The sequence below is a fragment of the Acinonyx jubatus genome, chromosome B1, assembly GCF_027475565.1.
Source record: "Acinonyx jubatus isolate Ajub_Pintada_27869175 chromosome B1, VMU_Ajub_asm_v1.0, whole genome shotgun sequence".
Taxonomy (NCBI): Eukaryota; Metazoa; Chordata; class Mammalia; order Carnivora; family Felidae; genus Acinonyx; species Acinonyx jubatus.
Window position 1 is genome coordinate 39719946 of NC_069382.1, and position 24248 is coordinate 39744193.

Sequence of the window (24248 nt, forward strand, 5' to 3'; positions counted from 1 at the left end):
CTTGTGTCCCCAAATTTCTCTCCTCATTTGGGGACATGGCTTGGATATAAGTGATGAATGGTGATTCAGTAAATCTCACCACACCACACTTAGTTATCAGTGTCAGTATTGGATATTGAGTTGGCTCGGCTATCATCTGAAGATATATGTTATGTTATTACTGAATGATCTAGACAGTCTGTAGTGTAGAACAATAAGGCTAAGGATTGGAATGGAGAAAAGCTATAGAGAAAGGAAAGTAGAGGTCCAGGAATAAACAAGGCAGGGCTTGTGTTGGGGGTAAAAATTCCATCTTTTTTTAGTGGCTGAAAAAATGTTCATTCACTAGCAACATTTTTTTAAATGTGTATTTATTTTGAGACAGCTAGTGAGTGCGGGGTAGGGAGGAAGAGAGAGAGAGAGAGAATAGAATCCCAAGCAGTTTCCGTGGTGTCAGTGCAGAGCCCCATCCCAGGAACGTGAGATCATGACCTGAGCCAAAATCAAAAGTTGGAGGCTTAACTGAGCCACCCAGGCGCCTCTAATTTTTTTTTTTTTTTTTGAGTCTGTACTGCTTGTACAAGACTATGCTGCTGGAGATGCAAAGAGGCATTGCAGAAGAGCATATGTTTGGGAATAGAGTCATTAAATGTACGCAAGAGCAATGTATCAAGTGCCAAAGGAATAGGGCAAATGGTGAATACTATAAGAGTTCAGAAAGGAGATACACATTAAAATTAAGGCAGTGAGTGAAAGGGTGGTTTTACAAGGGAACGCTGAGATAACATGAGGTATGGGGAGGACAGTTTATACAGAGGGGTACACAGCAGTTAAAAGTCCAGTAGCAGGAATACACTTCCACTAAGAATTATTAAGCATTTAGTATGTCTTTTTGTCATTTACTGCAGAAACAAAACAAAATAAAACAAAACAAAACGTATGACTCAATCTCTGCCTCAAGGAGTTTACTAGATGAGAGATAAGACAAAGAAACATACATGCCACCAGAAGACAGGCCATGAAAAGTGCCAGTTCGTGGTTCAGCTTTCAATTTGGAAAAGAGCAATTCTGCATAGGGAATGGGTAGAAGACAAGCACTGGAACAAAAGAGATAAAGCCTTGAAACTCAGATGTGTGCCACAAAAGAGCTGTGTGACCTTGTGTAAGTCACTGGACCTGAGTCTTTGCTGTTTCTTTTAAAAACGGCTTGGTAAGGTCCAACAAGCCTCTCGGATGTGGGGAGGATGAAGTCATTGTGGTGAAAGGGCTTCACACGGGTGTCTAAGTTTCCACCCTCTCCTCCCTCCTCATTGCACCTACTCTTTTTCCTACAGTAGGGTGATATGTGTGGGGTGCGATGGGAGCCAAAAGGGAATGATAAAGGGAGGCAACTTCCTCCCCGCTCTTTGTCCCCTCCCCACTCCCCCAGCTCTTGACCTCGGGTTCCGGGAGAGTTACTGTGGAAGTGGGGTGTGAGCACAGAAGTGGGGAGGGAGGATCTGCTAACTGTAAACAGACATCATCAGGAGTTCAGATAGTCTGGCTACCGGATTTCCGTGCCATACTGAAGCCACCCCACCCATGCGCCTGCCCTCAGTTTCCCCAGCTGTGTAATGGGGATATACCATTTCCTTTTCCCGCTATCTGCCTGACCTAACCGCGTGAGAAAGACAAGAAGGAACCCCCAGTTCTTGGCCTCCAGCCCCATCAGGTCCTCCTCCCACTTTGGCTTTGGCCTTTTGTACCGGCCCCACGTGACCTGCCCGGCCGGCTCTTCCCTCCTGTCCCGCCCCGCCCTCCGGCCTTTCCCGGCTCTCGGCGCAGCTCTTCCCGCTCCTCGCCCGCCCCCCTCTCGTGCTCCCCCTTCTCCTTCCCCCACGCCTCCCTCCCAGGCTGTTACCGCTCCCTCCCCCAGGCAGCCGTTCCCTCGCGACGCTTCCCCTCCCCCCGCGGCTGTTCCGCCGCCTCGCCTCCCCTCCCCCCGGCCGGAGCTCACTGTCTCCAAGATGGCGGCCGTGTCAGTTTGGGGCATCTCCGCGGTCCGGCCCGGGGCTCCGGGATCCCGGCTCTCTTCTCCCCCGGTAAGTAGCCGAGGAGCCTCCGGCGACTGCCCCTGGCCGTCGAGCCCGAGGCTGAGCCGCTCCGGAGCCGGCTCCGCCGCCTCGCGGGGTCGGCGGGCCGCTGCAGGCCCCGCCGCGGCCTGCGCCGCCTCCCGCTGCTCTGCGCCAGGCCTCTGGCTGGGGCGCCGAGGCCGCCCCCTCGCGCCCGGCCGGCGCCCGGCTCCCCCCGCCTTGCGGCCCGCGCGCCGCCCGCCGGCCCGGCGCTCGCGGGCCCAACGCCCCCGCCGCCCGCCCGCCGGCCGGGCCCAGCCCCGGGGAGCCGGCGGGTGGGCGGGCGGAGAGCGGCCCAGGCCGCGGAGCCTCGGGCTGGGCTGTGCCGGCGAGCCCGCTCTCCCTCGGGGGCGCGCCCACCGCCCCGGCCCCACCTGCGCCCGGCCGCTCGCTGCCCCAGGCCGGGCGCGGCCCCTGCTGCCCGCGCTCCCGGGTGCTCGCTCTCCGGCTCCGGCGGGGTGCGCGGAGATCCGAGCGGGGCTGAGGCTGCAAGTGGGGGTGACAGGCTGGCGGGTGTTGTGGTGCGGAGGAGGCAGCACGTGTGGTGTTGTGTCTGTCGGGCTGTCAGCCCCTGCGCTGGGAGGGGAGGCGGCGGGCTGCCTGTCAACCTTCGGCCGGTTTGGACGGGAGCTGCCGGACCTGTCAGGCTTCTTGGGCAGCCTGCGTGCCCCAAACGCCTCCTTTGAACCGGCCTCTGTGGGGCTTAGGATTTGGAGGAACCGGGAATGGGAGATACATTGCTCTTAACTCTTTCACGTGATTTCATTGTTAACTTAGTCTTTGGGTTCTGTTTCCATCTGATGGGTACGGCGAAGCTACCCGTTGGCAAGCTGCAGGGTTGTGCAGTTTGAAGTTTTTAAAGTTTCTCGCTCTTTAAAAAGAGAGCGCGAAGATGTGTTTGGGGGTGGGGAATCCAGGCCGGGGAAGGACTGTCGGAAGCAAGGAGTAGTTTTTCTCTAGCCGCTGGTGTACTTTCAGAGAGTTAAAGTTCAAGTCTGCAGGCGCTTTACTGTCTGAAGACCTGGAGACTGGTGAAAACCCTGGCCTGAGAGACCATGACTAGCTGTCATTCATTCTTTCACCTGCGAGCATAATCAATTAGGACGTTCCCGGCTTCTTAAACTCAGATTGTAGCTTCTCCTTCAGCTTAGCGTTAATGCCTACGTAATGAACGTTCTTGGAGTAATAATACTATGATTTCTATCCTCTCGAGACTCTCACCAGAATGAAGCATAGCTCTCTCAGGGGGCTTCTTTTTAGCCAGCTAATTTAAAAATAAATCTTGGCTCAAGTTTGAGTGTTTACTTCAGCCTTTTTCTTTCCTATCAGAGTTTATAGCACTGTAGCTTTTCTAATATCTGTTAGTTTTGCTTTTGGTTTTAATATTAATTTTAAGAATAATTGCTGCGGGAGCCATTTTTCATATAATTTTTTAGGTTGTAATGTAAATGCTTCTCAGAATAAGAGCAGGCGTCCTAAAAATCACCTAAGTTACATTTATTTTTGGAAGCAAAGAAGTTAATTGGTTTCAGAATTCGTTATTTTGGTAATTTTTAAAAAGATCTGTATCTGCCAGATTCTTTTGTCTGAAAGAAGAATATTGACTTTGATCCTGGAGAGGCAATGTATTTATGTGTTTGTGTTTTACTCTTTCATGTTCATTTCAGGACAGAACTCTTGAATCTATGAGATCTTCTCTTTAGACCTGCCGACAGGCAATATTGTGCATTTGACATGTAGTGTGTGCATTTGAACCCTGTGATTCTGGGCCTTTCTCATTTCTAGTTGCTATTATCTGTAGCTCAGTTATGAACATTTTGACAGTTATTCCTGCTGTTATATTGAATATTAGTGTTTTAGTTTGGTTTAGGAGAAGCTATCAGCATGTTATTCTTGAAATTTGAATGAAATTGGATTATTTTAAAATTCTTTAAGCACTTCTGACACTTGATGATTTTCAATATTTTTGTTTCCATTTGCAGTGTTTACTTAAAATACGAACTTGATCTGTGTAAATAGTATTTTTTTTATATAAAATAGTTAAAATTTTCTCAACAGTTTTCTTCCTTATTTTATTGACTGTTTTTATGCAGTCTGAATGTCTGGAATTTTGAAAGATGAAAGATTCACTCTTACTTTCATTGCAGGATTCTTTCTACTAATCCAGATACTTGTTGAAGTACTGAATAGTTTCTTGGGGAAAGATGACAAGGAAGAGTTTGAATTCATAGACTGGTGAGCAGAGATTGTGGAGTACAGAATAGTCAGCACCCCTCTGGTTAGTTGTAGCCTAAGGTCATTCATAGTATATCTCATCTTGTATACCTGTTGTATCCTAATTATTCATCTTTTTTTCATTTTTATTCCAATCCTTTACATACATACATGATGGTTTCAGAATGTTGATAGAAACTTGTTAAAACTCTACAGGTGCTCAATAAACATTTGCTATTTGATTGTTTTTAAAGATTAGGATGTTTCATTTATAGCTTATTTACAAAGTGGGATTTGATAGGAAACTGATCTTGTTTTAATTGTTTTTCAGGCATAAGATGCACGTTTTTCTGCTGGGAATGGGATGTTCTTGAGTTCTTACAAGTTCATGAAGAGACCCATGTGTGGTGCTATTGAGAAATTTACTGGGAAATTTAAAGACATTTCAAATAACAGGTTGTTTTGGTTTCTGAAGTAAAAGTGAGGAGGCACTCTGTTTTGTGCAAGGAGGAAGGACTCAGGCCAGAAAACTTGTATGCTATGGTTAACTGGTTCCCAGCTTCCGAGAATGTTGTTTTCCATGGTATAAAACTTACTCAGCATCAGGATAAGGGATAACGACTCTATGGATATACAGAATCCTTCACCATGGTAAAACTCGCTAACCCGCTGTATACGGAGTGGATTTTGGAGGCCATCAAAAAAGTGAAGAAGCAAAAACAGCGTCCTTCAGAAGAAAGGATATGCAATGCAGTGTCTTCATCCCATGGCTTGGATCGTAAAACTGTTTTAGAACAATTGGAGTTGAGTGTTAAAGATGGAACAATTTTAAAAGTCTCAAATAAAGGACTCAATTCCTATAAAGATCCTGATAATCCTGGGCGAATAGCACTTCCTAAACCCCGAAACCATGGAAAATTGGATAATAAACAAAACGTAGATTGGAATAAACTGATCAAGCGGGCAGTTGAGGGCTTGGCAGAGTCCAGTGGCTCAACTTTGAAAAGCATTGAACGTTTTTTGAAAGGTCAGAAGGATGTGTCTGCATTATTTGGAGGCAGCGCTGCCTCTGGCTTTCACCAGCAGTTACGATTGGCTATTAAACGAGCCGTTGGCCACGGCAGACTCCTTAAAGATGGACCTCTTTATCGGCTCAACACTAAAGCAACCAGTGTGGATGGGAAAGAGAGTTGTGAGTCTCTTTCCTCTTTACCTCCAGTGTCACTCCTTCCACATGAAAAGGATAAGGTAAGAGTGGTATACGCATCAGTGTTCATAGAGCTGAAGATATAGCATGCTACAAAGTCATGTTTCTAGGAAGTTATGTTCAGGTTTTGTGTTTGGGGACTTAGGGAATGATCATCTTTGGTTTTTTATTGGTAAGTTGTTGGAATTCAGTAGATACCAGTTGCCCTGATACTTTGAAATATTTGACACCTGACATTCAGAGTGTATTGATGTACCAAAAAGAACAGATTTAGATTAGAGTTTAAAAGTAGCATTCAACTTTAAGGCTGTTATAAGTTCTTAGAATATCTTACTGCTGGAAGTTGATGAGCACTCCTAAATGTTCGAGGCTTGGATTTGAAACAAGCAGGTGACTCTAAGAACCTTTTTCCTTTTTTTCTTTTTTCTTGCACATTACCATTAGGAAGGAGTGAGACTGAGTCTCCTGACCCATCCGTAGTTGTAGCTAAGCAAATTTATCAATTCTTATTTTTGTCGTATTCTAACTTTTTGTCATGTATTCTTTGCATATGATGAAGTCCTAAGTGTTATTTATGAGCGGTGTAACTACATGGGTCAGGAAAAAGTATTCTGTATTCCTAAAGTTCTGTGGAGTTGGGAGTTTTGGTACACAGTGGTAATGTGCTGTGTTTTATGCTGTTATTTTGTGCAGTTAAAAAAATATGCTAAGAAACAGCAAATTTTGGCCTTTCAATAGATATTAGGAGATGAAGAGAATTTTGTCAGTAGCAGTTTTTTACATTGACCTAGTGTCTTAGCTGTGAATTTATTTCAAGTGTTCTGAATTGTAGTTGTGGGGAGAGTGGTAGTACTTAATGCACATTTTAGTATACAATAGTAAAATAATCTTTATTTTGCCTAAGATCATGGAAGCTACTTCTAGGATGAGAAGATTGTAAAGTTAACACTGCATGTGTTTAAAAATACTTGAGGTTCAGTCTAAATTTATTGCAGTTAGTAACCCAGCTATAGATTTTTGTTTAAATAGCAACTGAAAAATAACAGTATTTTTCTTTGATGAAGTTTTAGAGATCTATTTTAAGGTTCAATTTTCCCAATGAACTTTGAAATAGAAACATTATCTTAACCATTATTACTCTTGAAATTATTCTGTTAGAATGGTTGTGTGTCATTTGAGCATTTTATTTAAAAGTGTGGTATTAAAATTTCAAGGTGGACAAATAACTGAAATGCTTTACTCTGTAGTCCAGTGCTGTAAGAACTCTTACTGTAAGAGCTGTTTCTTGATCACATATGGCTGAAGTTAAGTGAAATATAACGATTGATTCCAAAAATTGTTACCAAATGATTTACAGGTTAACTGCATGGAAACAGGAAACAATTTATAGTTTAGAATGAATTCAGTGTTATATCAGTGAATTAGGTATTATAAATTTTTTGCCAGAACACCTGGGTGCTTGCTTTTACTATAATTTCCCTTGCTTGAATTAGATATTTTAATTTTTGAAAATATTAGCCATATATAAAGTATCAATTGTGTATGTATTTTTAAAAGGTAGCCAGTATAGTACACTATGGGACAAATCTAAGTTTTGTCACCCTGGGATTTTACTTTTGAAAGGGGACCTTGAGAACCATCTTATTTTGCAGTTGGGCTGAGACCTCTATATTAAAAAAAAAAAAAAAAAAGCTTAATCCAGTAGAGATTTGTTGGTTGACTTTAGTTAGAAATATCTTTTAGGTTACATAACTGTAATATATAGTGTTGTTAACCGAAGTAACTAAATTTGGAGTATACATTTAAGAATGTATTTTGAGTTTTGTTGAATAGACTTCTATATATGTGTATGGGTCTGAATTAAAAACTAATTTTATGATATCTGTGGAGTTAGAGTTGATGAGATCTGCTATATATTTTTAAATAGTCTTATTTTAAGTAGTGAATTTCCTGAGTGACTTCCCCCAAAGATAAGAAAAGCTCACATTCAAAATCATAATATGGTGAGGAATTACTCCTCTGAACAGATTATATGTTTGTTCTTTTTATTGTATTTTATATACTTTCCTTTCTCTTTTAAAAATTGATTGGTTTGCTGTTATGAACCTAGATATTCTCAAAAAAATTATACAGAGTGTATTTGACAGTGATGGAGAAAGGAAAAGATAGGCCAGAAGTACTTTCACATTTAGGCCTTAATTAATTCAGCAAATGGTTATTGAGTGAGTACCTATTGTGGGCCAGGCACTCTGGAACTGAATTGGCATTATCTCAAGTTCCTCTTTATTTTTTTCTGTATCAATTTTTAACTTTTATTGCTTGGAGATACCAGCCTTTGGAAGGAACCGTAGAACTGTAGGTTAGATTTTCAGCAACTGAGTAGTGTTTGCTGCTTTTTGTGGGATCAGCTGTGTAGAAATAGTTTTTTTTTTTTTTAAGAGTTTTTGTGAACACACTTGAACTTAAGTGTGTTTTCACACTGATAAATAGGAAAATCCATGGGATACTATGATCTAAAAGTTAAATCTATGTTGTAAGGGAAATTTCTGAGCTAGCTTTAGGGTTGTGGTAGTTTATGGTAAGTGTATTTAACTTGATGTGTTTACTACGTGCCACGCATTACTTTAAAGCTATACATCTATTAACTCATTTAATTCTCATACATATCCATGAAGTAGGTACTGTTATGTTACAAGTGAAGAAACTGAGGCATAAAAGAGGTTTACTAATTTCTCTAAGTCGCAGAGATATTAAGTGGCAAAGCCGGGATTTGAACTTGGGCAGTCTGGCTCCAATCTTTGTAACAGCTTTAGCTACCTGCTGCCTCTTGGGAGTTGTTACATACAGTGCCTGACACTGCACTCAGGTACACAGTTGTGAATATTTTTGGTGTTAATTCCATAGCACATTCTCTAATTATGAAAGGCCATATGTCCTTCTACCCCTACCCCTTCTTGGTTTGTGTCCCTTTTTTCTCTTTCTATCATAGAATGAATTCTAAAACTGACTTTGAATCAGTGATAAGAATGTATCAGAAACCAAAGATTATGAAAAATCTAGTTTTGTGTGCCTGCGATCTATAAAAAAATAATTTTGTTTACATGACATTTTATTTCTCTTAAAGATAATTTCTGTGCTTATTAATTTTCATTTTATTTATCACTGAAATTTTCTGATTTGCACTTTGGGATTTGTTGCATGGTTGTAAGTAGAGTGCTTTCATTTTGGACCAAATGTTGCTTTCCCTTGAATTGTGACATATAGGTGAGAGTGATAGTGTGACACTGGCTTAAATAACAACTTGCTTCTTGAAAATTTATTTGCTTTTGAAAGATTTTACTGTAAGATAATTTGTTCATTTATTTCATTTATTCATATAACAAACATTTAGATGCCTACGGTGAACAATGAATTTAGGATTTAGGTCTTGTTGAGGATTAAGGTAGAGAGATGTGAAATAAATATTTTTGGAATTATTTTTTAGTTTATGAAATACAGCTTTTAGTTTATACATTCTTTTTTTTCATATCAATTAAGCATTGTGAATCTCAGAAATAATGAGATGTTTCTTGGGTGGGGCTGTATTATTTGAGATTGTGATGGTCTATTTAAAAAATTATCTTTAGGGGAGCCTGGGTGGCTCAGTTGGTTAAACATCTGATTCTTGATTTTGGTTCAGGGCATGATCTCATGAGATCGAGTCCCCGAGTCCCCCTGCTTAGGATTCTTTCTCTTTCCCTCTTTTTCTGCCCCTCCACCCCTCTAAAACACTAAACACTAAAAAAAATTATCTTTAGACACTGAGTCTTGGAAGGAACCTTTTCAGGAATACTTTTCACCTTGATATCAAATTTCTGGGTTCATTTTACACACAGAAAAATCTAGCTTATGTTCCTTCTTACTAGTCCAGAAAACTGTATTCTTAATGATAACCACGGCATTGAAATGTTATTTTGTGGAGTAGTATTGTGGAACAGAGTTATAATTTGCGGAAGCATTACAATTGGAAAGGGAAGAGAAAGTATTGTCAACTAATGTTATTGTTTAGTTATTACCAAGGTAGGTAACTTAGAGTAGAAAGATCAAGCGATACATTTAAAACCTTCTAAAATAAGTTACGTCAGTACAGTAAACTCTTAGTATACTGAATCCAAATTATTTTTCTGAGTGGAATTTGACATTTTAAATTTGTAGAATAAATGGGACTTTGACAGGAACTTAGATTTTTGATGTAGGGATGCAAATATGTTTTCATATTTGAAAACACTGAGTTAAGAATAATAAAGCTTTGATTTAGCTATTTGGAAATGGCCTTTATAGTAAGATTGATGCTACATCAACTTTTGGTGACTCTAACTGGACTGTGAGGAAAAGCTGGCTAGAAATAAAAAATAAAAATTTGTTACTAACAATTTATCGAGGTAGATTAAATATAAATGGGGTTAGGAATTGACTTTGTCTCAGCAGACTTGTTCTTATTTAAAAAAAAAAAAAAAACAACCCAGAAATTTAAAAATAATTCAGGCAGAGATATACTTATAATGCAGTATTTATTTAAATTCAATCAACTGTACAGGTAATTTTTGGTCTTCTAGTTAGCTTGTGAGCTCTGTGTGTTTTGGTAATTTTCAGTCCATGACACACCCTGAAAGAAAATTTGAGCTACTAAAGCAACCTTTGGTTTAGCCATTGCTAATCAAAACTTCTATACCTAGCCAATGCACACAACCTAAACATTTTTCTTACACTTAACAGTTACTAGCATTCTACTCTTTTTTGGACTAATTTCTAATAAATTGATGAAATAAAGGGAAGAAATTAATGAAGACATCAGATACTACAAAGTGCTTCAGGAATAGGACCTAGAGGATCTAACCATTTTGACCTTTCTTTGCCCTGTATCAGTAGGCCAAGGGAATGTAAGCAGTTGCTTATAGAAACCTATTAATAGCTAACATTTGTTAAAGGGCTAACAATGCATTGAGTACTGTTCTGAGTGCTTTGACATGTTTTCTTATTGAAGGCTCAGAAGAATTTGACATGGTTAAATTTTATAGGTGTAATATATTTATATAATAGCCATTTAATAACATTTAATAATACAGGTTTTCATTATGGCTTCTCATAAAACACCAAATGGAAAATGTATGCAAAATACATTATCTTCTTGTCTTTGCTGCCTGTTTTTTATTTAGTTCATCCTGACACATGAGCCAGTGTTTTTTTATATTACACTTATCTTTAATACTATGAAAGCAAATAGATAATAGGATTTTTTTTCTTTCTATTTAGAGTATTGGAGAAAGTATATTTTCTATACTGACTTGGATCTTAGCTCTATAAGAGGACTGAATCTGGCTGCCATGTTGGCTGGTTAAAGTAGAATTAAGAAGATTTTTAAAAAGTGAACTGGGAAGTGTTAAAATTAGAATAATGAATACTTCTCATGTTCTGATTTAAACATTTTTAAAGAAACAAATGAATGTTACGCATAAGAATTATTAAGAGCCTCCTTCTGGTAAAGTTGTTTACCAATTGGCTACTCATGGGTGGAGTCAGTTCACAAAGGACCTGCAGCAGATGAATTAGACCTGTAGCGACTTCACCCTTCTGCTTTTCCCAGCTGGAGCAGGATTAGGACTCATTCAGCTGCAGCTGGTTCCCAGGAAAATCTAGACTGCTTCTTCTGGTGTTTTCCTTTGACAGGAAAGTCATAGTTCCCGACAGATGGCTTTCATCAGCACTGTACATAACTCTGTAAATTCAAGTCCAAAGAACTACTCTCAACTTCATTAGGGAACAGGCAAAGAAACTGTTTGTAATATGGTATTATTTGGTTAAGGGTTGAAATTAAGCATAGAGATTATAGTGGTGTAGTATTTCGATTTGCAGAATGCCATTCTGGGTCAAAATAGTTTTTAACTGCTGGCAATTAAAAAAAAAAAAAAGACCTAAGGAAAAATAAGTCTAGCTATGGTGTTAGGTATATTTTATACTTGGATTATATTATGCTTACAAAGTACAGATAAATTCTTTGAAAGAAAGAATCTTTTGCATTTTGTAGAATTTTGAGCCAGTAACAGTCTTGGATAACAGTATTTCTAATCTTATTTCATGAATAGAGAAATTGAGGGTCAAAGAGATTTAAGTGTCTAGCTCAGTGCCATGCAGCAGGTTAATCTGGGAGGAAGTGGTCAGACCCTTCTCAGTTCTTTGCTTTTTTTTTCATTAGGCTGTAGTAGTGCTTTAAAGTGTTAGCAATAAGTATAAAATAATGTATTTCTTTTTTTTTTAATTTTTTTTTAACATTTTATTTTATTTTTGAGACAGAGAGAGACAGAGCATGAACGGGGAAGGGGCAGAGAGAGAGGGAGACACAGAATTGGAAGCAGGCTCCAGGCTCTGAGCCATCAGCCCAGAGCCTGACACGGGGCTCGAACTCACGGACCGCGAGATTGTGACCTGAGCCGAAGTCGGACGCTTAACTGACTGAGCCACCCAGGCGCCCCTAAAATAATGTGTTTCTTAATGGAAACCATAGAATAAACTCTGGTCTAGAGAGTTTTGGTGGTTTTTACAAACCACAAATATGTAAATCAGCTTGTTTCAGTGTTTGAAGATAGCTGTACATTCTTGAAAGTTGAAGCAATATTTTATCGTTTTGTAAAAGACTGCTTTCTTATGGTCCACGTTAGAGGAATTAGAAAGTGGTCCTCTGTTTTTAGGTATGTATCAGAAGACATGTTGAGCTACCATAATGCTGGAAGAGAAAGTACTTGAATTTTGAAAGAAAAAAAAAAGGTCTGCTTATAGTTAAGTCTGATTTTCAGAAAGTCGACAACATAGATCTTTGGAGTGACTTGGATAATTGGTTAGAACTTAAAATGTTTAGGACTGAGATAGAAAGGTACAAGCTTTTCTATTAATGAAGTAATTCTTATTAAAGGCATTAAATATGGGGAAAACAGAAATGTAGAGTCTACCATGCATTGTTATGTATACATAGAATCTTAATTCTGGGTGATGATTTGTAATAGGAAACAAACCTTAAAAGAGAAGGCAGCAAATAGATTATGTTTGTCTTTTTTGGTCGTTTTGACTAACAGTTCATCTCTGCATTACTTTACTTCGTGGTAAAATTTTGCAGTGCGTTACAGTAATGGCAAATACAGATTGAGATTGGAGACAGTTATTTATACAATAACTGGGTGGTTTTAAGATTATTGGTAAAACTGATTAGGGAGAAAATGACGTAGAAAGAAAATCTGTCAGCTAAAAAACTTAAAATTTTTGTATGTGTGAAAGAAGACAGCTGATTCCTTTGCCATTTACCTTTCGTGCAGAAGGTAGAGATTCCATGTGTGTGTGGCGGGGGGGTGGGGGGGGGGCGGTGTTATCATGCTTATATTATAGGCTGCTTTTTCCTCCAGGGAATTGTGAACTGTAGTTGACCTGGAGAGGTGCTGTTAAGTTGGTTTTCAATTCTTTCTGCTTAGTAGAGTGCAGGTTTTTCTTTTTCTTTCATTGGCTACAGTGAAGCATTTAACTCCTGAGTTTTCTAGAACCTGTAACAGAACCCTTAGAAACATTATTAAATTTTTTTGTGTGTTGAGTGTGATGCTGTGCTTTAGGGTGGTTTCCCAACTTTTCTGTTGAGCACATCTTTAAATATCTGACTTAGGGTTTAGATCCTCTTTTACCATTTTCCTGCTTTAGTTATTTAATTTCTTCTCATGCCAGTAAATTCTTAAATTTGTAACTTAAATCTAAAGCAGTGATACTAAATCCACTTTTGACCCAAGGAGCCTCAAAAAATAAACACCAGGGCAGTTAAATTTAGCAGTGGGGCCCAGATATGAGATTTTTTAAATTTTGTTTTGTTTTGAGGTCGCCATGTGCATCTTCAGTACAGCCAGGGTTGAAAACCCTCTATTTGAACTTGCTGAGGGGGTTAGGACAGAAGCAGATGCTTTTTACCTAATCATCGAAATTCAGACAAATTCATGAAACAACATACTTCACCCCCACTCTCATGAACACACTTTGAACCAGGACAGTGTACTTATGGAAACCTAAATTTTGTTTTATCCTACTTCCTGACCATAAGTGCCCTAATGTTTCACCTTTCTCTCCTACGCACCTGCTCTTTTTTTTCTCGTCGGGGTCTCCTTTGGTGCATATTCTGGAGAAGGTTCCATGTGTGAGTTTGATGGGTGCCCCCCTCCCACCACTCTAATGCTTTTCTTCTAATTGCTTGGCCTTATGGTTTATCACCTCAGTTACTCGCTTTACTCCTCCAATTGGCAAACCCCAGACTTGACATTAAGCCAATCATTTTTCTCTCCCTGCTTCTTATGGGACTGTTTATCATTTTGAAGAAAATTACACGAACCATGTGGTGGGATGCCACTTACAAATTTGTAACATCTAATCAGTTCTGCTTTGGGATGTATGTCTGTGTCTTTAGTCTGTTCTCTCTGCAGCAGTTCAGTATTTCCTCCAGCCCTTTCACTTTTCTCATTGTCAGCTGACCCTCCTGTATTCTCCTTCACAGAATGGAATCTCTCTGGCCATATGAGCTCATTCAGTTTATACCCCTCCCACACAAACCTACATACGTCTGTAGGTATTTTACCCCCTTTGCTACCTTTTCAGAGGTTATAAAAGAAGTGTCTTGTCTAGAGCTCATCTCTCTGTGTATAGGAACCTGTTCTCTCCTGTCTCGGGGGCTTTGTTCCATCAATAATATTCCCAGTCTTCCCCTTAACATGGGGAAGTCTCTCCCATCAAATTAGAGTAAAAGCAAACAAAAACACTGCTCCAAATCCTTCTCTACATCCACACTCTATTGTCTTCCCTTCATTTTGAAACTCCTTGAGAAAAAGTCTGTATTCATTCCATATCTGTTGCAATCTGCCCTTTGGCCTAGAGCACCATTGGAAACAGCTCTTATGGACAGTTTTCAGTCTTTATGTTACCTGACTTCTCTGCAGCATTTATGGTTGTTAACCATTCTCTCCTCCCTTGACCTCTGGGATAATTTTTTGCTAGGGGTCTGTTTCTGCATCTTTGTGATTAATTTATTTTCAGTTTACTGGCTCCTTATCTTTTGCCTGAATCTTATATATTGGACTCCCTAAGGTCCTGATCTGTGCCTACTTGTTGTTTCAACCATCTGAGTTCTGTCTAGACTTAACCTTCACTATACTAATGACTAAATTCATAATCTAAACCTCTCTTTTGAGCTGTAGACTTGTATATCCCATAGTGTAGTGTCTTTCCTCAGCCATTTCAAATTCAGTGATGACCCAGATGGAATTTATCACCTTCAACTTGTTCTTTTGATTTCTTACTGTGGTACAAGACATTGACATTGACTCTGATTCCTAAAAGAAACTTTGGTATTATCTTCTACACTTCACTTGCACTTCTTTTGGATTCAGCTCTAGTCTGCCCCCAGTCTTTACTGCTGCTTTAACGTCTTTTAATTAACTGCTATTCCAGCTGCTACTCTCTCAGTGCAGGTCCTTGTCATTTCTCTCCTGATTTACCTCAGTAGTTTCCTCATTGGTGTTCCTTCCTCCAGTATCCTTTCCCTCCAGTCCACATTATTGCCAAGAATGATCTTGTTAAGAAGTGATTAAGAACACAGGCCCAAGAACCAGACCATCTGGGTTTGCATCCCATACTGGCAGCACTTGCTTTATGGCCTTGGGTAATTTGCTTAATTTTTCTTGGCCACATTTCTTTCTATAAAATGGAGATAATACAGTACCTATCTCAAAATGAAGTTTTGAAGATTTAATGAGTTAATATGTATCAGTGTTGTCTAATAGTGCTTTGTGTGATGATGGAATGAATGTTCTATATCTGTGCTCACTGCAGTAGCCACTGGCCATATGTGGCTCTTGAAATGTGGTTGTTTGACTAAAGAACTTTAATTTAATTTAACTGAAATAGCCATATATGTCTAATAGTTACTGGACAGTACAGAATACATAAAATCCAGTGCTCTATAAATACTAGCTATTATTACCATCTTTCTGAAGTTAAACTTACTTCTCTGGTTAAAATTCCTTAGTGCCAAATTCTTTGGTATAGTGTATATAATTTTTAACCCCCTTCACCCCATCGCATTGCTCTGAACTTGTCTACTGCTATTTCTTATGCCCTCTGTGTTCCACTATACTAGTGGTTTTCAAAGTGTTGTTCCAGGGGTTAGAAGTAGTAGTGTCACCTGAAAATGTTTGAAATGCAGATTCTTGGGCCATATTCCAGGCATACTGAATCACAAACTGGGGGGTGGGGTCTAGCAACTTGTGTGTTAATAAATCCTCCAGGTGATTATGATGCATGCTAAGGTTTGAGAACCACTGTACATCCCAAACTACTTGTAGTTCCTCAGATCCACCTTGTTTTCTATTGCTCTTGTTTTTCTCCTGTCTGGAATGATTATCCTTTCTCTTTTCTTCACTGATTAGCTCTTATTTAATCTTGCAGGCTTAATTTAGGCATATCCTCTTTCCATTTCTTTCTTCATTATTACTCATCCTGCTTCCAGGGTGACTTAGCGCTCTTTATGCCTCTGAGATCCTGTACATGCCTCCATCGTAGCCCATTTTATATTGTATTGTTGCTTTAGCTTGTCTCCTACTAGACAGGGAATTTAGGATCTTGTTTTTTTGTCTTTGTATCCCTATCTGGCACAATGTCTGGTATGCTTTGTAAGTATGTATGGAACATTTTCAGGTGCCAGCACAGTGATTAAGTCCTGGGTAAAGGACATACTGTCTGTGTAATTAACACAGTGATAAGGGCTCTGATGGGGTAAAACCGAGTGCTGTGGAAACACAGGAAGGGGTGGAGAAAACTAGGGAAGTCTTCTCAGAGGAAGTCACATGTGAGAGGTTAGTGAGGTGGGGAAGCAAATGGGTGGGGTGGGAAAGAGTGGTTCCTGCAGAGGGAACAGCATGTACAAAGGCTTAGAAGCAAAACATTGTAGGCTCTTTATAAATGTTTAATTGAATATGAATGAAGAACCAAATCACACATCTAACTTTTAGATCTTGGTTTTGGAGTCACTACCCTCCCCAGCCAACATTAGTTAGCATTTATTCTTGATATACTGCTTTCTTTGAGCTGATGGTAAGGTGTGATAGGGTAACCTCCAAGCCAGCAGGATACATTCGTGTGTGTGTGTGTGTGTGTGTGTGTGCGCTTGCTAGCCTTTTAGTGGTAGAAGATAGGATTTGTTTTATCTGAATCATGAGTATACATCAGTGGTGGCTGAGGTAAACGAATTGCTCTCATTGCTTAAGAATAGACCAGGATTTGGGGCGCCTGGGTGACTCAGTCAGTTAAGTGTCTGACTTGGCTCAGGTCATGATCTCACAGTTTGTGAGTTAGAGCCTGCGTCGGGCTCTGTGCTGACAGCTCAGAGCCTGGAGCCTGCTTCAGATTCTTTGTCTCCCCCTCTCTCTGCCCCTTCCCCACTTTTGCTCTGTCTCTCAAAACTAAATAAAAATTAAAACAAAACAAAACAAAAAAAGAATAGAGCAAGATTTTAAACAAGCAACTTGAAACTTAAGAGCACTGACAAAGCATATCATTAAGAAGGCTGAAAGGCTACCAGCATGACAGCCACAGCTGTTGGTACTTTTGTAGCTCCACTCTGTATTGGCCCTTTTTGCCCTTATTGCTGCCACCCTAGGTTTCCTGTTGGTCTCATTAACCTTCCATTGTAAGAGCATCAAGGCCTTGGTTAATGTGCTGTGTAAGCTCCAACTTTGAGTTGCAGATGAATACCTGCTTTCCTCTGTTTGGGATTTTACATATGTAACTTTGAGTAAAAATGTACCTTTTTCTTTGAATGCTTTACAAGTGGGTTGGCTTTGTCATCTATTAACTTTGAAAGAACAATAAAGTTTTGTTTCTAATAACTTCAGCTAAGCAGAGAACTCTTCAGCAAAGAAAGCTAGAGAAAGAAAAAGTGAAATAAAATATTTCTCCCTAAAACTTCATATGGGTGGTATAATTATGTTTCTGAAGTGTTTCACAGATGATAAAAGATTTTGGTTTCACATATATCTTCTTTTGCTCTAACACTTTCGTAGTACGGTAGGCCATCCAGGTGTTATGATTGCTAGATTTTGTGTATGCAGAGTTATATGGTTCATTAAGGGAAGAAATGGAACTATAGTCCTGGTCTCTTTCAATCCCAGTACTTCTCAGCAACATCAGGCTGCCTCTTGTTCATGAAAATGACAAGCGTTAAAAAAAAAAGTGGTGTCTTTTACCGTTTATTACATACATCTGTCAAACCATTTATCAGGTCATACATGTTATTAATCTTTGTATTCATTTTGTAAGATGCTCAGAAAATGTTGAATTGAAACTGTCAGGTTTAAACTGGAAGGAGGAATGATAGAAATCAGGTTGACTTAAAAAAAAAACAACTATTAACTCTCTTAGTAAACTTAGAAGCTAAACCATTTATCCTCTCAAAATTTATAGCCTCTGTAGATTTAAAAGGGGAGATAGAGTTTCAGATGTTTTTTGCAAATGTTTGATACATCAGCTGTAAAGTATCATTTGCTACTTCCTTCAAGATAATATTTGTTCTCTATTACCCATAAAGTATTTTAAAAAGTTTAAGAAATTGTGTTTCCCTAATAGGTAATAATAATTCATTAGTGCATAAAATTAAAAAAGTACAAAAGAGTTCCATTAAAAGTATTCTTTTAACTCCAGTTCCGCAAGCAACCAGTTCCCCTCCTGGGATGTAGTCAATGAGTTTGGTTTCTACCCTCCAAAGAGATTCTCTGTGTATTTAAGCAGTCACTTATATATATGTTTTTTCTCCCATATAGAGCATACCTTAGAGCATACCTTAATACACTTTTCTACATCTTGCTTTGTTTTTCTTCCCGCTTAACAATGTATCTTAAAAGTGTGTTCCATGTCATTATATAAGATTTGGTGGTATTCTGTTTTATGGATGTACCATAATTTACGTAACTAGTTCCTCACTGATGGACATTTCTTTCCAATTTTTTTTTTTATTACAAACAGTACTCAGTAACCTCCATTGTGCATTATTTTAGACTTGTAGGTTCCTAGAAATGGAACAATTGGGTCAAAGAATATGTATGCCTTTGTAAGTTTGGTATTTCTGAATTTCTCTCCATAGAGATTACCCAACAGTGTATCAGAGTACTTTTTGCCTACATCCTTCACAACACAGTGTTATCAAACTTTTTGATTTTTGGCAGTCTTATAATAAGTGAAAAATCATTATTTAAAAAAATTTTCTTTAATGTTTGTTTATTTTTGAGAGAGAGAGAGAGAGAGAAGGGAAGGGGCAGAGAGAGAGGGAGACACAAAATCCGCAGCAGGCTCCAGGCTCGAACCCACGAGCTGCAAGATCATGACCTGAGCTGAAGTCAGATGCTTAACTGACTGAGCCACCCAGGTGCCCCTATCCATTTTTTAATGTTTATTTTTGAGAAAGAGAGAGCGAGAGAGAGCGCGCAGGAGCAGGGGAGGGTGAGGGAGACAGGATCCAAAGCAGGCTCTGTGCTGACAGCAGTGAGCTGGATGTGGGGCTCAAACTCACAAACCATGAGATCAGCCACCCAGGCGCCCCAATCCATTTTTTACTGCATTCTTTGACTCTTATTGGAGTTTGTTCTTCCAACCTAGTGCCCAGAGACAGCCTCTGATCTGTATTTCTACTACTAGTGTGTCTTAAGCCTGATTACTTAAAAACATACAAACATACATACTTAGAGGTAATCAGAAATTTGTTTAGTTGCTTTTTTTTTTTTTTTATAACTGTTATATGGTGTTGCTTTGAGAAATATGTAGGTCGTTTTGCATGGTCTTTTGTAAGCCTGTAACAACTTCTCTCTTGTAGTGGCCTGTACTGTTAGATTTCTGTCCTGTAGAATCACCCTCCACACATCCACCCGCTCCCTTGCCCCACCATCTTAGCTTTGTTGCTTTTCTACTGATGGTGGGGAGACCTTGTTTGATTGATTATGTTCACGTTTGTCAGTCTTTTTAAGTGCATGTTATATAGTACTTGCATTTGAAAACTTACATAATTTTGAATAAATATTATGTACTAGATATTTAAGGAAGATTGTCTATTTTTAGATGAACTAAAGGCTCATAGAGGTCAAGTGATTTGCCCAAGATTATATAGCAAAATATACATGCTTAGAATGTAGAGGCTAGTGGAACGGTCAAAAGAAAAAAAACACTATGAATTCAGAGTTGAGATAAACTAAGATTCTGGTAAATTGGTCCAGTAGTTTAAAGTACTTTGCAAATTATTACAACTCTAATTCTGATTATTTTGAGGCTTATATAAGAGTATTTAAGGGCCATACATCTCAGCCTCATCACTTAACTTATTGTTTAATCTTTAAGTTAGTTTATCCTCAAGTGTCAGTTTCTTTTCTGCAAAAGGGATAGTAATAGTATCTAAATTACCAAACTCATCGAGCAACAGCCTTTTTGAAGATTATTTTTAGTCCAGGCAGGTCATAGCTGCTATGGTTTTTTAGCGTTTGTTTCCAGAAACAAATATCAGGAAGTAGTGCTGACTTCCCTTTCTTTTCTTCAGTGAAACAACAAAACAAATCAGTTTATTAACCTGCAAAATATTGCCATTGTATTTTGAAAACTATTTGAAGTCTTTATGAACACCTCTCAATTTTAAGAGGACATAGAAACAGACATCTTGATAGGTTAAAATTGTTCATATACTTTATAATCCATTTAAATTAGGATGGACATTCTCTGGTAATACTCCTTTGGAATAGGCAAAATATTTGAATAGTCCCCCCATTTGGACCTATTTTTTTAGTAACAGTGTTTCTTCCCCTACCCCCATAAAAGAACAAAATAACAAAGAACCCCCTTTGTCAAAGTCATCAAAATAAGTCTTTATTTTATGTCTTGAAGCTCAGGATTAGGGTAAGGATGAAGTCCTGGAGCTGCTGTTTTTCCCCATGCAAAGTGACCTAGCTCATATTAGGAATCAAACTAATGAGTTTAATATAATTAAGCACCACATTGTATAGTATGGTTTCTCAAATTTTCATCTGGGAATCTTGTTAAAATTCAATTTTAGGTCTTTGGTGAGGCCTGAGATTTTGCATTTCTAACAAGGTCCCAAGTATTCCATTGCTGAGCAGGATACACTTTGAGTAACAAGTTTCTGTAGGATTGAATCTCTCCTGTACTCTTGACTGATTGTGTTAAATCATATGCTTATTTTCAGACATGCATTCAGCAGATATCCACAGAATCTCTGTGTTCCAGCTGCTATGCTAGGTACTGGGATTATTATATAACAGGGATACTACATAGATACTCTGCCCTTAGTCAAATGAGGGAGCCAAGGAAATAACAATAAATTACATGAAGTGGTGATGCCTAAGTCCAGGGAGCTCTGAGAATCTAAGTACAAAAACTGCTTTAAAAAAAAAAAAAAAACAGGAAGAGAATGAAACTGATTTGTCTGATGTATTGACATGTAAGTTCCCAATACAGTGGAGCTTTGAATGATTGTCGGTCTGAGATAGATGTTGGCAGACTTTTTCTTTAAAGTGTCAGAGGATAAATATTTTAGGCTCTGTGGGTCATAGAGTCTCTCATCTCACTTCTTAACTCTGTGCAGAGCAACTGTAGACAATATGTAAACGAATGAGAGTGTGTTTCAATAGAGAATAGACTTTACTTACCTAACAGGTGGTGGCCTGAATTTGGTTGTAGGCCCACGGTTTGCCCACCCCTGCTCTAGAACAGCAGTGTTTTACATTCAGTTGTGAAACATGTTGAAAATAATTTAAAGTAAGAAGTGATTTATTTAAAAAATTAAGGTGGTTATCTCTATAATAACATCACTGATTTATTTGCATTCAAATATACTGTCTGGGAATATGAATTGTTTATACAGTCGTATGTTGGAGATATTGCGGGTTCAGTTGCAGACCAGACAGACCATTGCCGTAATTGCAATGAAATGGATCAAGTGAATTTTTTGGTTTCCCAGCGCATATAAAAGTTATGTTTATGCTATACTGTAGTCTATTAAGTGTGCGATTGTATTATGTCTAAAAAAACAATGTACTTATCTTAAAAGTAGTTTATTGGTAAAAAAAAAATGCTGTCATCTGAGCTGTCAGTGAGTTGTAATCATTATAACAGATCATTATAACAAATATAATAATGAAAGAATAAGTATGAAATATTGTGAGTTACCAAAATGTGATACAGAGAAATGAAGTGAGCAGATTCTATTGGAAAGATGGCACCAATAGACTTGCTTGATGCAGGGTTGCTACAGACTTTCAATTTGTAAAAAATGCAGTATCTGCAAAGCACACAAAGCAAAAGCCCAATAAAACAGTAATGCCGTATACTGGGGGAATATATTTTACCTGTGATTGTCATTTGTCTCATGTGTATATACTGGGGGAATATGTTGTACATGAGATTGTCATTTGTCATGTATATATACCGGGGAAATATATTGTACATGAGATTGTCATTTGTCATGTGTATATACTGGGGAATATATTGTACATGTGATTGTTATTTGTCATGTGTGTATACCGGGGGAATATATTGTACATGTGATTGTCATTTGTCATGTGTATCGCTGGGAAAAGAAGGGTAAAAAACTGCTCTAGGGGTGCCTTGGTGGATCAGGCGGTTAAGCATCCAACTTCAGCTCAGGTCATGATCTCACAGTTTGTGAGTTTGAGCCTCGTGTCAGGCTCTGTGCTGACAGCTCAGAGGAGCCTGCTTTGGATTCTGTGTCTCCCTCTCTCTGCACCTCCCTGGCTCATAGTCTGTCTCTCTCTGTCTCAAAAATAAATATACATTAAAAAAAATTAAAAAGTGTGGACAACTGAGTCCCACTTGACCTTTAAAAAAACTACTGCTCTAGAATTTTAGTTTGCACTCCTAAAGAGCAGCACAACTGACTTTTCTCCTTTTATTGTGTGGGGAAAGGAGCCATGACAGGTAGAAGAGTTAGGGAATCTCACATAGTTATGCAGTGAAGTATTTTTGTAAATTGCCTTTTCTGGTCAGTATTGAAAAATATATATAATACAGGACCAGAAGAGGAGAGACCTCCTTGGATACTGAAATCAGTTACCATCATTTAGGGTAATAAACAGAATTTGAGCTCTGTAGTTTGCTTTCTGGTTTCACCACTTAATTAGTTGTATTGTCTTGGGCAGATTATTTAACCTCTTTGCCCCTCTGTTTCTTCATGAGATCATGATCCTGCACACAGTTTTGGAGATGATAAGAAACTCTGTATTTGATAACACCTAGTACAGCACTGGTACATAGTAAGCCCACAGTAGATGTCACTTTCCTTCCCTTCTGACCTGCTTGCAGAGCAGTTTATTGTGTACACTTGGTAAATGTAGACTCAGGTTTCTGACCTCCACAGAGATAGTAACTATAGTCCTGACTGTAAATTAATTTTGATTTCCTTAAAATTGCCACTAGGAACAGTTTTCTATGACATTTTTGTAGCTCTGTAGTAAAGTTGGATTTTTTACAGAGCTTAGAATTTAAATTTACAACATTGTTAGTCTCTTTGAGCTGTATTAGTAGAAGGGAAAGGTGACATTTGCTACTGACAGGCTATGTATAGCTACAAAAAATACATATTTATATATGCATATAAAAAGTAGGGGTGCCTGGCTGGCTCAGTTGGTAGAGCATGTGATTCTTGATCTTGAGGTTGTGGATTTGAGCCTCACGTTCGGTGTAGAGATTACATAAAAAAGTAGTCTTTACATATATAGAGAGAGCAATGGCTGTTTAGCAGCTTTAGTTGTGCCACCTAAGTCTGTCTCCCATTTCCTTACTTATTAGTTCAGTTCTTTTTTTCGGCTACTGCATTTAGTTGTTTTTAGGCTGGTTTCCCTTCATTCATCCAATAAATATTTAAGGATACCTGACATGTGGTAGGTACCATTGTAAGTGCTGGGGATTTAGCAGTGAACCAAATGGATAAAAATCTCTGTCCTCATGGAGCTTAGATTATCTAGCTAACTGCAGTCTAGACTTCTCTATACTTTTGTCTTATTACTCTCTCTAAAATATCATGTCCTCCCTTTGTTTAGAATCCTCAAGTGTAGTGGAGCTCTGTTGCCTTTTGGGTGAAGTTCAGGTTCCTCAGCCGTTATGCATTGTCATCTGTTGCTACACTCTGCTTAACCCTCTGCCTTCCAACATATTGCAGTTCCTTGCAGGCACTACACTCTTGTGCCATTCAGTTTTTATATAAATGTATCTCTGCTTGGAGTGTCATTCTTTTAGACGCTCCTACAAACAAACAGAAAAATAGCTGATGCTCCTCTTTTAAGCCTCCACTACCATTACTGGCTTGGTGAGATGACTTTCTTTATGAACATAACAAACATTCTCGTGGCATGTTAGGCATGCTTGATGCTATGACATTTTTTTCCCTCTGTATTATGATAGTCTATTTATCTGCCTCTCCTAGTGGCATTAAAGGAAAGGGCTGCTTTATATTTCTTTCTCAGTGTCTGTCAAGGGGCCTGGCTCATAGTTTGAAATATTCATTGAAGAAATGAATGAAATGCCTGAGCTTCAGTCTCTCCACCTGACTGAAGAATATTGGGGGGTTCATTCAATAAACTTTTGAATTTGTGGAGTGTTTACTTTGTGCCAGATAA

The 24248-nt window shown here is 38.8% G+C and overlaps 2 protein-coding genes across 5 annotated transcripts in view; one reads left to right on the forward strand and one right to left on the reverse strand.

The window, feature by feature from the left end:
• AP3M2 (adaptor related protein complex 3 subunit mu 2) overlaps positions 1-2203 on the reverse strand; it is a 109186-nt gene extending 106983 nt beyond the window's left edge. Inside the window, exon 1 of the mRNA XM_027071424.2 lies at positions 1976-2203. The gene's annotated coding sequence lies outside the window, so the exon portion shown is untranslated. The remainder of the gene's footprint in view (positions 1-1975) is intronic.
• Positions 1929-24248, forward strand: part of KAT6A (lysine acetyltransferase 6A) — a 112833-nt gene continuing 90513 nt past the window's right edge. For 2 of the 4 annotated variants that reach the window (XM_027071375.2, XM_027071395.2), the window contains exons 1-2: positions 1929-2060; positions 4636-5552. In XM_027071375.2, coding sequence (XP_026927176.2) covers positions 4953-5552 — 600 coding nt within the window. In that variant the 5' untranslated portion in view covers positions 1929-2060; positions 4636-4952. Of the gene's footprint in view, positions 2061-2461; positions 4369-4635; positions 5553-24248 lie in introns of those variants that run through there. The other 2 variants (XM_027071388.2, XM_015088484.3) reach the window with 2 other exon arrangements.